Source organism: Hipposideros armiger, unplaced genomic scaffold (assembly GCF_001890085.2).
Source record: "Hipposideros armiger isolate ML-2016 unplaced genomic scaffold, ASM189008v1 scaffold_1182, whole genome shotgun sequence".
In the NCBI taxonomy this organism is placed as follows: Eukaryota; Metazoa; Chordata; class Mammalia; order Chiroptera; family Hipposideridae; genus Hipposideros; species Hipposideros armiger.
The window spans coordinates 203683-219473 of record NW_017732532.1 but is presented as its reverse complement, the minus strand read 5'-3'; the positions used below and the strand labels follow the sequence as shown (position 1 = coordinate 219473).

Below are 15791 nucleotides of genomic sequence, written 5' to 3'. Positions count from 1 at the left end.
TATTAGAGATTCATTCCTCTAGGAATTACAGTGCTCCGAGGGGCTGGGGCACAATGGACACCTTTTCGAAATGATTGGTGCCAGACTGCCACCTCCAGAGATTCTGATGGTCTGACAGTGGGGCCCCAGCAAAGGTATTTTAAATAGCTTCCCAGGTGCTTGCAAAATGCAGCCAGAATCAAGAACTACTGCTTTAAGTTAATAAAAATGCAAATGAATATTCTGTACTTTAAGTTACCAGTGGTGGGGGGCTGTGGCAGTAGGAGTTGCAGAAGGGGAGTGAGTATTAAAGTAAGATAGCTTGTTGTCCACTTGATTATCCACTGAGAGCAGTGCCGCAGCCTCTAGGAGCATGAAAAGTAGGATTTAAAGTATGAACATAAATAGAGTGTCAGGACTTTAGCTAAGTAGCCTACGGTTCAGAGCATATCTCCGGTCCCATCAGAAAATAAGCCAGAAGCCAGTGAGTATGGATTGGGCCAACAGAGCAGTGAGGGAAGTTACAGCATACCAGGCACAGCATATACCAGATCAAATCCCTAGATGATTTTCTAGCCCTTCTCAACTGGTAGGACTGAGACTGCTAAAGTATTCCTAGCTGTTATCTGTCTTAACTGAAAAGGCACTAAGCTTTTTGTGTGACAGCTGAAAAGAGCTGAGGAAGGCAGAGCCTGGACTCCCCTATTCTGCTGGATATGAGGCTACTTTTTAACACTGTGGACTCCCAAGCAAACCTTCAGAGAAGGACCATTTGTGATATACAAAATAGAGCGGAAAGGGATCCCTTCCCCTGGAGAGGCCTGGCAATATTAAGAAGTAATAGAAATAGCTGGAAGATTGGTTTGTCTGATCTGCTCACAGTAACAGAGACCACAGCCCTGTTTGTGGTAGTGAGAACAGTGGTGGGAGGAAGGGGAGAGAAAGCTAGCTCTACTACTGGCGGCGTTGCCACTTCTCTTTCTTGTAAATTTATGTTTCCAGTTAGGAAATGTCACTGGAACCTTACTTGTGTCAGAAGTACTGCCTTTCTCAGACACAGGTCTAAATTATGCTTACACAATACCAAGACAATGACAAAATTTAACGGTAAAATGATAACAATAATAATAGTTGGGTCTTCGGAAAGGAAACAGCAAGGAGGTGATTAGATGCTACTGTAGAGACAATGAAAACAACCATAATACCACTTTACATGTGAACAGCTCTTTACAATTTACAAGGTATTTGCATATAGATAATTTCATTTGACCCTCAGGATTATTGAGGAGATGGGTATTTTCTTTCCAATTTTATAACACCAGTGAGTCTCACATAACAAGTAGGTAGGTGTAGGTGTTATTAACACAAAAGAATGGGGTAAATGAAGTCTCAGAGGAGGGATTCAGCCTCTCCCAGATTATCAGCTCATTTCCTCTAAACTTCAGAGGCAATTGCCAATTATCTTTGTTTCTGACAAAGTCAAATAGGAGAGAGATTAATCAAAAACAAAGGTCTCATGTTAGAGTCAGGGCTGTTGTGTAGCTATGTAGGTTGTGCCCTGCACAAGGGAATCTGAGTGGACATGAGGGCCAAATCCAGTTCACTCTGATCCTTTAACCATGAGCTCTGATGGAGGTTTTGATCCAATGGGACAAAAGAGCATCCATTCACTAGGCAGAACACCTGTGGGATTGCAATTATCCTGAAGAGGTTCTTTTGCTAATTCTCACAAAGGCTAGCAGGAGGTCCCACTAAAAAGCTCTTTACAGAACTTTTCAAATGGCTATTTCAAGCCCTCGTCTCTTTCCCTCAACTTTTTGCCTATCAATGCTTGGCTAATTGTGAAATCCTTTCAATTTGGGCTTACTAGGTTGCTGAACCATTTAGGGATTCCTTTAAATCCTTCTAAATTGGGAATTCTTCATTACAATATGATGTTCAGCAAATAGGACACAATCAGAATGGCATTCTTTTGTTCTTCCAAAATTAGATACCATATTACTATCTTATTGCCAGGGATCCGGCTAGTTTCTTCCCATCTATTGAAGATTATTGTGCATAAAATAATAACAACAATGACAATAGCTAATATTTATTGAGAGTTTATTATGTGCTAGTCATTTTGCAAGGGCTTCGTATGGACCAGCTCATTCAATTCTTGCAACATCTCTCTAAAGTAAGGCCTATTATTATTTAACACACTTTGTAGATGGGGTGTCTGAGGTGGAGAGGTTAAATCATTTGCCCAATGTCCTATAGCTAATCGGAAAGCCAGGATATCCATTCAGGTTGGTCTAAAGCAGTGCCTTTCAAACCCTAGGTGTGTACCAGAATCCCCTGGAGGGCTTAGTAAAACCGAGATTGCTGGGTCTCTTCTCCATAGTTTCTGATTCAGGAGTACTGAGGTGGGCCCCAGAATTTGCATTTCTAACCAGTTCACAGTGGTGCTGATACTGCTAGTCCAGGGTCCACACTTTGAAAATCACTGGTCTAATGAATAGACTTATGCTCTACTGACTCCTGTCCACTTGAGGTATGCTCCCTAAGGCATACTCATTTGAGGTCCCATGTTCTATGTATGGTGCTTGATTCAGCCCTTCCATTTTTCTTTCTCAACTTTTGGACCCACTGATGAAATACTTTTAAGTGCCTCAGGGTTCCAACCCCATTTTCCTACCACGAATAACAATAGTGATGCTGATAATGCTATGGCCAACAGTCTTAGTCCTGATAGGGAATTTGGTATAGGATTTGGTACAGATAAATGTAAGTGACTATAAATAGTGAAAGAAAAACTTTCTCTCATAAACGAGTCCACTATCAGTAATGATAAAATTATTGAAGACCTAGCACAAGAGGAAATCTCTAAACATCTAGGCTTATTTCATTTAAGAGCCCTTATCTATATAGTAGTTTAGGAAAAGTTGAAGAAAACATGTTGCAAGGTGTAGAGAAATATTGAAAATTTATAACAAGCTGGGCAGCAATGTGAAAGCAATAAATGCAATTGCTCTACCAGTTCTATTGGTTATGAAAAAACATGATCTGATGCAGACAGAATGGCTATTGACTGGAATATGATCATGCTGAGCTACTTGGATCAGTTCAACATTAGCGGCAACTACGTAACTGGTGGTCAGGACTTAAAGTGAAAATGTGTGGGCTTTCCTCAAATGATACAAACAGCTACACATCGCCTAGTGCAGTGTACTTAGAGTATGTTTTGAGGGCCTTCTGCACTGAATCACACTGCTGGGTGGGGGGGAAGGGGCTGGAAAACATGCAGATTTCAGAGCCTCCCACCCTCGTGTTATGTATCCATTTTATAGAGTAGGTGGTGTAAAACTGAGAGGAAGAAGGTATGCATCTACTTCTTTCACAGTATGTCCAGATGGGGTGAAACCTGGAGGAATTTGAGATTTGGGATAAATCACACTGTATGTATACCCCCCTCTTCCTCTGTCTTGCCTCCCCTCCCCTCTCTCTCTCAACATTTGTTAAAATGAAATTGGTTAAAATAGATGTTGGTAGTAGGAAATACCACAAAGGAGTTAAAACGAAGAGCAAAGAAAATAGAATGGGGGGTTCTGTGGGTTTGGAGCAATATTGTGGGCTCACAATATGAATATGGCTTTTAAAGACTTCTTTAACAAAAGGTAGTGGAACCATTTCCATCTCAGAAGGTGTGAGCCTGGGTCCAGTTTCCTCCACTGAGGACTCCATAGCCAGTAATCTGTGAGAAATAAAAGAGTGAACTCTGCTTTCTGAGAAACACAGTTTCTCTATCTCAAGGAAATATTGGACAGAGTATTTCAATATAGGAAGAGAAAAGGAGTTGAGTGACTTGGCAATTGACATTTCCTGCTGTTAGCATTGAGGGTAAAAGAGAGGGTCCTGGACAGCCAGCCACAGTGGGCACCACAGTGTAAAGATATAGCTGCTAGACAGTCTAGTGGGGCTCAAGTAGCCCAGAAAAAGTGCTAATATCATATCCCGGTGAGATAGGATCTCAGGAGGGTGTATTTTCTGGTCCTTGTTTTGGTTATGGAGTGGCTTGACTGTTAACCATCAGGATGGAAACTTACAAATTGTTATTATTCAGTGATCACCTGTTGACCCAAGCCTTGTCTAGGATCTAAGATTTCTGTCCACTAATCCTTTCCTGACAACAACTTATAGGTAAAATCCCATTTTAATGAATGTAATTTTGAGATAAAGCTATTTAGTAAAATCATCATGCAGAACAGATGCATCCACAAATCCCTGTTCACGAAGCACTCAATTTATTAAATTAAGATGCCGTTGTTTGAATTCAGTATTTATGCTTTCTACTTTAATTGTATTCAATAGCAGGGTCTTGCCGTGCAAAAAATAGAGGAGACTGTGTTCATTCCCTCTCGAGGCTTCTATTTCCTCATCTATAAAGTAATGGGGGAGGGAGAGGAGCCAGATGGTTTCAAAAGGACTTTTCAATTATAAAGAATCTGACTCTTTGTCTGAAATGTCCTCAGTGTGGGCCAATGAAAGGAAAATTAAGACGAGGGATTCAGGTCTTAGGCCTATTTAATGACACTAAACATCAAAGACAGTCATGGTAGTATCTATCTGCCCAGCAAATATCACTTCAAATTGTCCCTCCATACTAACAATTCAAATATACCCATGTCTTTTATCTCAAAAAAACCCCACCACAACAACAAACAACAAAAGATATCCAAGTGCACAACCTCTCTTTCTGAAATTTTCAAACATTCATCTAAGCAACATTCATTAGGTGCATAATATGTACCAGGGTACATAGATAGATAAGACACAGTCCCAGGAGCTCACAGTTTCATAATGGAGGCTCACATAAATAAGAAAGGGCAATGCTTCTTGTAAGTGCCACAATAGAAGTCAGTTCAGGGTACACTGGGGCTCTAAAACAGTGTCAGAAAGCCCTGGAAAAAAGTTTTGTCAGATGGAGATTTGTGTGCAAGATGCTTATTGGAGGAATGCTTTGAAGTACAACACCTGTGAGGGAAAGAAAGCAGTAGAATTGGACAGAAAAAATTGAACAGTCATACAGTTACAACAAAGACCTTAGCCAGTCCCAACAGGTGCTCCAAAGATGGGATGGTCTTTCAGAGTTGTCCAGAATTGAGGTAAGGAGTCTTGGCTTTTATATCTCTGTGTTGACTAGTCGTTGGGTATAGGCTGATGCAGAGAATGGGGTGTAGTGTGATAATTATTGTTTAATAGTCAGCTCCTTCAGGGGGGAAGTAGCCCTGATTTGTAGCCTTTATTCATTACCATTGTGTCATCACTGCCACCATGCCGAATTTTATTTTACAAATATCACATTAGCTAGCTCACAAAATCCATGAAAATGTAACCATAAGCTCTTATGAACCAACACAAGCTGACTCCAGCACACTACTGAGGTGACATGACCTTGGGAATTGGAGCTCTCTTCAGCTGAGGGCAATTTCCAGGGAGGCATCAGCTATCATCCCCTAACACTCCCAGCAATTTCAGTCTGAGGGGTGCATCTGGGTAGCACACCACAGCACCCACTACACGCAGTGCATGTGAAAATTATTTGCTATATTTCAACCAACACAAAGCACTTAATTCTGTTTAACATTTTCCATCCAGTGAAGTAATTTTAAAATTTCTTTAAGTAAATTAAATGAAATTCTATCTCTATTGGATAACCTTGGTCAAGTAATCTAATCTCTGCTTTTGTAGAAGAAAGATGCCAATACTGACTTATTTGCCAAGAACACTGTTGGACAAATTGGACAACTTAAGCACCTGCCTTAATTCAATTTTCCCCCTCAATGGACCAGTTACTGGACTAATTTGACCAACATGATTCATGTTTAATTGTGTAGACAAATGTAGGCAATTGGAGGCCTTCAGTTCTAGTTTCTCTTCCTAAATCCAACCCTTGCCTTGTCAAACCTCTCTGGCACCCCATTTTGCCATTATACAATATGTGATTATGAACAAGGGAAGCTGAAATCCTTGTGTAGCTGATGAACTAGCTCCAAAGATATCCCTAGAGTACTCAAAGGAAGGTTTGGGCATCAGAATACATGCAGAACCTCTTATGGTAATTATATTGAAAGAGCTAATGGTCATTTGAAAACTCAAGTTATGGTGTGTGTGTGTGTGTGTGTGTGTGTGTGTGTGGTGTTTAAGTCAACTTCATAATATACTAGTTATACCTTAGAAAACGAAGGAACAAAGGGGTTTGGGGGCTGGGGGTGAGTCTAGTAATGCCAGTTAGGATGCTGGGTAGGTACAGCTGTACTGAGGTCCATCATCAAGAAAGGAACATGGACCCCAACAGGGCCTTCAGCGCCTGCCACTTCCCAGAGAGGCATCTGAGTGTCTGGGAGCATGTAAGGCTGTCCAGATCAGGTATGAGGAGGGGAAGAAAGGTCAGGGACAGGCGAGGCAGCAGAAGAGGAAGAGGAGATATCAGGCAGAGACCTGGAGGCAGTGGATTGATATGGTGGGGGGGTTTGAACTAGCAGAGGTTGGGGAGAGGAGAAAAAAAAAGAAAACGAAGGAGCTTAGTTAAAAAAGGGAGGGCCTGGGCCGGCCGAGTGGCTCATTGGTTAAGAGCTCGCTCAAGAGTGTGAGCAACAGCGGTTTGATTCCTGGTCTGAGCTGAGCTGCCGCTGAGCTGCCACCAGGTGGCAGGATGGCTCAGCTAAAAAAAAAAAAGGAGAAATTTTCTGGGGGGTATTTAACAAGTGCAAAGAAAGTTTTTTTGTTTTTTTTTAAGACTTTTTTAATTGGGGAATTGGGGGAGGGGAACATTGCTGGGGAATTGGGGATGGGGAACAGACAAGTTGGTGTCCTTTTGTTCTTCAGTCTAGTTGTGGAGGGCGTCGCTTTACTGGCCCATGTTGGTATTATCACTGTGTTCTTCCCGAGTGAGGCAGTCACTTGCTGGCCATTGGATGGCTGCTCATGGCGGCTCACGGCAGCTCACGCTGGCTGCTGGCCACACACAGTAGCTTATGGCAGCCCACTGCAGCAGGGGCTGCAGCCTATGCCATCGCCGGCGACTCATGGTATCTCAGCTCCAGGTCGAGCTGTTATTCACCATCTTAGCTGTAGAGGGCAGTTTCACTGGCCCTCATGTGGGATCCGAACCGGGGCCCTGCTGCTCAGAGCTGGCATCCCAAGCCAACTCTTAACCAACGTGCCACTCGGTTGGCCTCTAGCTGCCATTCTTTAACCATGGCCTCCTCTAATCTATTCTAACTTACCCCTGCTAAACAACATAGTTTCATAAGTCTAAGAAGAACTAAACTGAGTGCAAAGTAATTCCAATTATAGGGAGTTTAGATTTTTAAAGTTGAACATATCACCCCTAATATTAGTAACATTTATAGGTGAATGTGAGTTAGTGCTATTCATTGTTTATAATGATCTTGGTAAGCGTGGGAACAGTTGGTCAAAATCTATTGGAATGTATTTAGGAGTTTGGCAATAAAAAGAAACAGTGGCTAGGGGTATCTCTCCCATCCTCTCCTTCTAGCGTTCTCATTCTTAGGTGTAATAATGTGAGTAGCTACTATTTATTGAGTGCTATGTGCTAATCCATTATATGAATTGCTCCTTCAGTCATCACTACCATCCTATGAAGCAAATATTTATTATCTCCATTTTATGAATGAGGCAGAGAGAGGTTAAGCAATTTACCTAAGGGTATACAGCTAATAACTGCTGACGTTAAGACATAAACCTATGTCTTCCAACCCCAGAGCCTCTTCCTTATGCTACCTCCTATTTGCTGTAATTTTTATGCAACCTGTAGACATATCTGTCTTGTCCCAAGCCTAATCCAAAGTCCCTGAACATACCTCAGCCTCAGCTCAGGTCTTCAACATCCAGCTCATCTTGGAGCCATAAGACAGAAATCATTGACAAACTGTTTATAACACATTTATTTATTTCTCCAAATCTATAGTTTTGGGTACTGTATTTACTAACATAGTGCTGCCATAACCTTCTTGCTTTGTTGGCTTCGGTCATCATCATGTGTATGCATTCGGCTTTGATTGGGGGAAAGACTCAGACACATCTCTTGAATGGGCTCACAATCTGAAAATGACTGATGGAACCTATGTCTTTGTTCCCTATGATGCCCTGCTCTACAGTTTACCTTATAAGCATACCCCCTACCAAGTCCTGAGGAACGACCCCAAACTCCGGGAAGCCTATGATGCTGTGTTGACCATTACAGTGGAGCCCCAAGAAAAGACCTTCTATCAAGCCTATACACAGGCAGCACCTAAAGGTGAAATTCCCGGAAAACTGGAGTCAGATCAAGTAAGTGCAGATTCACAAGTTATCATGAGTAAGAACCTAAAAAGTCAGTAAGGCAAATATTTTTCTATCAAGAGCCTCTATTCCATAGGGAACCCAATCAATAGCAGGCAATCACACACACATTAAAAACATTTTTTGTTTGCAGAAAACATTTATGAAAAAAAGACATATTGTTGGAGAATTTTTTTCATCTTCAAGCAATGACAGCATACAGCCATGAAGAAAATATATATTGAAGAACAGGGAAATACAACTTTAATATATACTAGTGCTGTTCAAGGGGGCCTAGTAAAAAGCTCTTGTTTCTTATCCAAGTTCTAAACCAATTCAACAATAAGACAAGAAAGCTGGTGTATAAGAAGATATTACCTTTATTATTGCTAAAGCTTGTGTTAGAGAGTGTGGCTTCCATCTGTAGGCATTTGAATTTTCCATTCAGTACTGAATCTGAGGATTAATCAGACTGGTCCATCTAGTCACCAGCATTGCTGGACCACCATATTCCTGCCTCATGATGGCATGCGTTTTGTAAAATGTACAACCCAGAGTAGCATAGTGGAGTACATGTTCCCTATAGGTAGCTCACTCCCAAGGGAAGGACGTTAGGAGGCGCTCGGCTCCATGAGCTTAGTTCTCTTTCCAAACTAACCAGTCTGATTAAGTAACTCCTTTGTAGGAAAGAATGAGTAAGGAGGTGAAGAAAGGTCAGGTGGTTTTTTTTTGCTGGTAGAGCTATTTCTATATGAAAGAAATCATTTCGAATGGGGAAGAAATACTACCTTCTAATATACAAGAAACAATATTTACATATGTATAGGTGAATGTATTTATAAACATATTTCAGATTCAAATCAAAGCCGCTTAAGGGCTAGAGGAAGGAAAAGGAGTGGGGAGGGGAAGAAAGAAGAGAAAAAAATGGAGTGCAAAGACAAAAACAGGGGGAAAATACAAAGAAGACAAGGAATATGAGAAGAAGCTGATGAGGCCAAAGATGCCAATTAGATTAGGAAAAAATACAGAGGGGGGTTTTATAGGTTGGAGGCCACATGTGGAAGGTAATAATTTTCAGAGGTATTTAGAATGACAGACAAATTTTAAAAGTTTGAGCATTTGCTAGCACACTGTATTAGTTATAACACTCCTGGCTGCTAGTAACAGACAGCTCAACACAAAATGGCCCAAGTAATTTTTTTTTCAAAATTTGAAGTTATAAGAGCTCCAGGGTCAGTTTTTCATCAGCTCAATGACATTACCAGTGAAACAGGTTCTTTTCATCTTTCAATTTTACAAGCCATAGCATGGTAGCTTGCCCTCATGATCTGGTTGATCTCATGGTATCAAGATGGTTGCCACGGTTGCAGATATCACATACAGCTGGAACTGTCTACAGACAAAAATGGGGCATGTCCCTCTCTTGTGCCTCTTTTTAGGAGTGACAACATTTTACCCAGAAGCTCCTCAAGCAAGCTTGTACCCACATGTTCCTGGCCACAATCATGCCCCATACCCATCCCTAAACCAATAAGTTAGAAAGAGGAATGAGACCATTGTGACTGATCCTGTGGCTGCTGGAAAATTGAACACAATTGCGATCCTGTTAGCATGGAAAAAGGCTGTCAGATAGGCAGCTAATTGTGTCTAACATATTCTCCATGATATTCTCCTTTTTAGCCACTCTTTATTTTTTTTTATCCTGTGGACTGCTTCTCTCTCTCTGAATGAGTGACTCAGATTAAACTTAGGTTTACTTATTGCTTGCTGTCCTGAGTATTGATAGAAAAGATTTTGGTGAGTCTTGTTCTAATGAAGAGTGATTAGCAGAGATATTAACAGTGCTGGATTTGAACTTTATTGCCACTGATAATGTTTAATAATAAATCTCTCTTTTTAGGAGACACACATATTTAACTGAAATCAGTTGATCAATAATTGCAAGAATCCCTCAAATTGCTCACAATGGTTGTTCAAACCAGTTGTCTGGTATATTTATAGGCAAGCAATGAGATGGTGAATTGTACTCTTAGCCAATGATGTGGTATCACATAGATAAAGACTAGACCACTTTTTATTTTAATGACAGGATTGAGGGAAGGAGGAAGGTATGTGTGTGTGTGTGTGTGTATTGTACATATGTATAAGCAGATATTTTGACACAAAAAAACTCAGAACTTCTACTCTTAATATTTGATCCAATCTCTGAGCTTGTGGAAAAGGTAATTAAGGCAAAAAAATGCCATTAGCTTGGTTGCTAGGCAGCCTGCACTCTGCTTTATACAAGGAAATGGAGCTAAAACAAAGACTCCAAAAGCTCATAAAAAAAAGCTTGTTTGGATGCACTTCCGCCCCCACTTTGCAGGTGCCTAGGCTATACCTTCATAACCAAAGAATGATAAAGAGTGAGGAAATTGTCTTCACGTTTGTGATAAACAACCCCTCCCACCCCCCCACACACAAATTCCTAAATTACCTTGCTGAAAGGTAATTTTGAAGGCAGCTGGTATAGCAAAAGAAGCATATGGTAAGGAGTTAGACAAACTTAGGTAAATCCCAGCTCTCATTCGTACTAGCTATGTGTCCTTGGGAAAGTTACTTAGACTTTTTTTGAGTTTCAGTTTATCATCTGTAAAATGGGTTAGTGATCTACATCTTCTTGGATTATTGTGAAGATTAAACAAAATAACATGTGTACATTGACTAGCAGAGTGACTGGCTTACAACTACCTTCCTTTCCACTTTTTGCATTTTGAGGCCAGGATGACTATTGGTTGATGGTGACCTGGCATTAAATTACAATCTGACTTCAGCTTCCTACTCTCATATTTTCTGATTACTGGTAGGGTCTCTCAGAAGTTCCAGTTTTTCAAAATTATTTTGCTTGTAGAATCCTGAATAGTATTTACTTACATCAAATTATGTAATTCAATGTTTGCTTATCACTGGGCTCCTGTTTTATCCCCCCTATTCAGTCAACAGATTAGCAACTATTTATTAAGCACCTGCCATGTCCATGCACTATGTTGAACTCCAGATGGAACAGTGAACAAGACAGGATTTTTGTCAGTGGTGTGTTGAAGCCAGTTCACAAAAGCCAATTGTGTGCATCTTTTCCCAACTTGGTGTCAGTGGCATCATGCTGGTAGCTTGAAATCAGGCATTGGGAGCATTTATACTACAGAAATTGGTAAATGCTGCAAATAAGAGCTTTTTCTCCTCCTCATACAGCTGTTAAACATTTACTAGAACATCACTTGTGCCTGCTGTTATGGGTCTTAAATTCTAGTGAGAGATACAGGTAGTAAATGATTAAACAAATGTGTAAAAAGATGGCTGTATTTTCCCCGTGCCCAATAACTTCCAGCGGAATTGAAATTTCTATATATAGGCTATATTGCCTATAGTAGTGGTTTGCAACCTCTTTTCATTTATATCCTTGCTGCTTTAAAAAGTAAAACAAACAAAAACTATCAAAGTGATACATGTACATAATTTTCAAAGTCAAGAAATGCTAAAAGGTTTGTATCAACAACAAAGCAGCGTCCCTAGGCCTTCCTCCCACACTTCATCAGAAACAACCAATTTCATGTCTTTAAGCTCTTTATTCTGGTATTTAACTCTATGTTTCTAAATACCATACTGCTACTGGTCTGTTGATTAATCAATTTTGGGTATTTTTCATTGACTTCTTATTATAATTGAGGATTGTTAGCATTTATATACTTCCTTACCTTTCTTCAAACCCTCAATATAGGTATGTCACAATCTTTAAATTTATATTTAGTATTTCTAATATTATACCTATATAAATATCATTCATAGCTGATCCATGTGGTATATTATGGTAAGAATTCATTTCACAAATAACTTTTTTTTTAAAGAACTTTATTGGGGAATTGGGGGATGGGAACAGCACTGGGGAATTGGTGGAAGGGGAACAGACAAGTTGCTGTCATTTTGTTCTTCAGTCTAGTTGTGGAGGACGTTGCTTCCCTGGCCCAAGTTGGCACCATCATTGCGCTCTTCCTGGGAGAGGCAGATCAGTCACCGGCTTCTGGACGGCCGCTCACTGCGGCTGCTGGCTACACACAGTAGCCCATGGCAACCCACTGCCACAGGGGCTGCAGCCCTCGCTGGTGACTCATGGCAGCCCAGCTCCAGGACGAGGTGTTGTTCAGCATCTTAGCTGTGGAGGGCAGTGTCACTGGCCCTCATTCACATATAACTTTTGATTTTTACTGGAGTTCATAGTTGCTGTTTGTTTTTAAATTTGTTTTTCTAAATTTGAATTAATTTGAATGTCTAAATTTGTTTACCTTTCCAAACTGTCTGATAAAGCTATAGATTCCTCTCAAAACAATTTTATACTTGGTAAAACCTGTTAAATCCCTTATCAATTTCATTTGTTTTTCCTGAGGCTCTCTGTCCTGCTATTCCAATCTAAACTTATTGCTTCCTAAGTCTGCTGCACAGCTATCATGCTAGGATCTTCTTTTTCATCACCCTGGAAATTCCCTTTCTCTTTCTGCCATGCCGATCCACTATTTCATAAATCTTGTGACTCCAATTTTCTTAGTTTATTCACTCATTTTGATGGAAAGCATCCTCTAGTAGCTTCAGAGAGACGTATACAGGAGGTAAATTTTTGAGATTTTTGCATATGTGAAAGTCATTGTACTATCTTCACTATTGATTGATAGTTTGACTGAATATATAAATCTATGTTAAAAATAATTTTCCCTCAGCACTTTGAAGACATGGCATATTGTCTTCTAATTTCCACTATCAGCGATGAGAACTCCAATGTCGTTCTCATTCCTCATCCTTTGATACAACCTGTTTGCACTCCTCCCTATCTACCCCCAAAAGTTTTAAGATCATCTATTTGTTCCTGATGTTATGAATTTTCATGATGATGTCTGACATGCATTATGCTGTATATTTGGTAGGGCCTTTCAATCTAGAAGCTCATTCTGCACAGAGAATTTTCTTATGTTATTTATTTGGTAATATTCTCAACAACATTGTCTTTGCTATCTCTGGAAATACTTTTAGTTGGATATATGATTGCCTGGGTTGATCATTTGTCTTATTATTTCTCTTGTATTATCTATATCATTGTTTTTAGTTTTGCTTCTTGGAAGAGTTTCTCAATATTGTGTTCTAACACTTTTACTGATTTAAAAACAAAATTTACTATCATATTTCTAAATTCCAAGAGTCAATTCTTGTTGTTTGATTATTCTATTTTAATAGCATCCTGCCTTTGTTTCATGAATACAGCATTTTCTTTTATTCCTCTGAAGATATTCATGATAGTTTCTTTGAGTATTTCCTCAGTTCCTAATTTTTCATGCTTCTTTGTTTTGGTCTTTCTATTTCATGTTGGAAGCTTTCCTTAAATGCCTGGTGATCTTGGCTGTCTGTTCATATTTAAGAGTGAAGCTCTAAAAGGAGTATTTGAAGGTGTATGTACATGGTGGGTGTTGACCAGTGGGTTTCAGTATAGGACAATTGGCTAACCAGCTATGTTTTTTTTTTATTGTCATTTGTTTTTTTGTTTTGTTTTGTCTTCGTCACTATTTGTAGGTCTTGCCTCTTGGGCTAGCCATTTTCTTTAGAGAAGAATGCTCCAGTCTCCTTTTTGGGAGTCATAACCCTGGCTGTCAGTATTTTAGGAGCCATGTTGTGGGAAGGAGACTAGGACACTCAACATTAAGTACGAATACTTTAACTTCATTACACTTTTTTGAGACCCACCTAACTCCCACCTTGCTTTGGGTCAAGTATGCCAGATCTGGAGCTGCTCTGAAGCATTTTAACTTGTTTCCTGTAGAGATTTCACTGTCCTTAGTAGAGATGTCTAACTGCTCCATACACAGCCAGTCAAACAGCTCTCCCTCTTTTAGAACTCTGCTTCACCCCCATTTTCATAGTAATTGGTGCCTCTAATTCCTAAGCCTTTCCTGGGTTCTCAGGGGGCAAATATGCTTGTTTCTTACCAATACTCCTCTCTTCAAGTACTTAGGTTTAATTGCCCTCCACTCTGCTTAATTAGTTACCACTCCTTTAGCAGCTTTCCATCTTCATCTTCTGTGGTTTAGGGTTACAGACGTCTGTTAATGCCATTATATATGGAGGTTTAGTGTTTTCGTTCCTTGTTCTCTTTGTTGTTTAGGAGTGATGTTTAAGAGGAGGAAGACAGTGAAGATTTCATTATCTTTAATCAGGAAGTCTTGAAGGACAAAAAGAAGTTACAAAAGGGTGTATATGATATTCTTTTATTGGTGGATTTACCAGAGTCCATTATTTAAAAGCAAGTATTTATTAATCTCAGATATAACATGGTAATTAATAGAGTGGGCTTTGAAGGTGGACTCCTGTAAATTTATTTAAGCTCAGTGTCTTCTTTTTATTATTTTTAAATTGAGGATATTAATAGTACCTACCTCATAGAGTTTTTGTGAGGATTAAATGAGTTAGCACACATAAATAGCTTGCCTGGCACCTAATATCTCCTCAATAAATGTCAATTATTATTGGTGTTGTTATTTTTATTACTATGGGCCGGCACTCAGCAGCTGGTATAATGGGGAACAAAATAGAAACATTTCCCCAATGAAGGGAAACAGTTTTTACCATTTCAGAGTACTTAGACACTGGGTCTAAAACTGGGACTCTATTACTTATTGGTCAAATTCAAGACTGGGACTTGAACTTTGCACTTCCAGGATGATATTACTAGAGAGAGCCCTGTGCTCCTCTTCTGAAATGCATACAATAGCAGCTATCACGTATTCAGTGCTTACTCTGCACATGGTAGTTTACATAAACGATCTCATCGAATACTCAGACCAAGCCTACAAATTAAGTATGGATATCTCCATTTTTATGGATAATGAAACTGAGGCTCACGGTAACTTGCCCAAGGTCATACATCTAACAAGTGGTGGAGCTAGGATTCCAACCCAAGTTTGCTACCAAAACCTGACCATTTAACAACACATTAGCTTTTAAAAAATATTTGCACTGTGTTTCATGTCTAATGTTTTATTCTAACAAAATAATATTCCTAAATGACTAATATTTTGATTTGAATAAGTTTATTGGATTGTTTTCCTCTGACATAGGAGGTGATAGAGCTATGAGGACTCATGAAAAGAGAACAATAAATCAGAATAGAGAGATTAGGGGGGAGAGACACCAGTGACAAACTTCCTATTTTGGTCTCAGGATGATTGGGCAAGGGTTGGCACAGAATAGACTTCTGAAATAAGGTTTTAGTGCCTGCATTCTTCTCTGTCATTGTATTCCCTTGTTTTCAATGAAATTCTGTTGACTAAAAATGCATATTGCTGGAACACACATTTTGGATATATATTTTTTCCAAATATGGCCTTATTTGGCTAAGCAAAGGAAAGCCTCTGGAGTTCTCAGCAAGCCCAGGGGATCTTAAACTCTTTGCACCTATTTTTTCTATTACC

At 39.7% G+C, this 15791-nt stretch overlaps 1 protein-coding gene across 1 annotated transcript in view; it reads left to right on the top strand.

Moving 5' to 3' along the window:
• GUCY2F (guanylate cyclase 2F, retinal) overlaps nt 1-15791 on the top strand; it is a 114558-nt gene that overhangs the window by 16894 nt on the left and 81873 nt on the right. Inside the window, 2 exon segments of the mRNA XM_019632825.1 lie at nt 8013-8072; nt 8075-8313. Coding sequence (XP_019488370.1) covers nt 8013-8072; nt 8075-8313 — 299 coding nt within the window.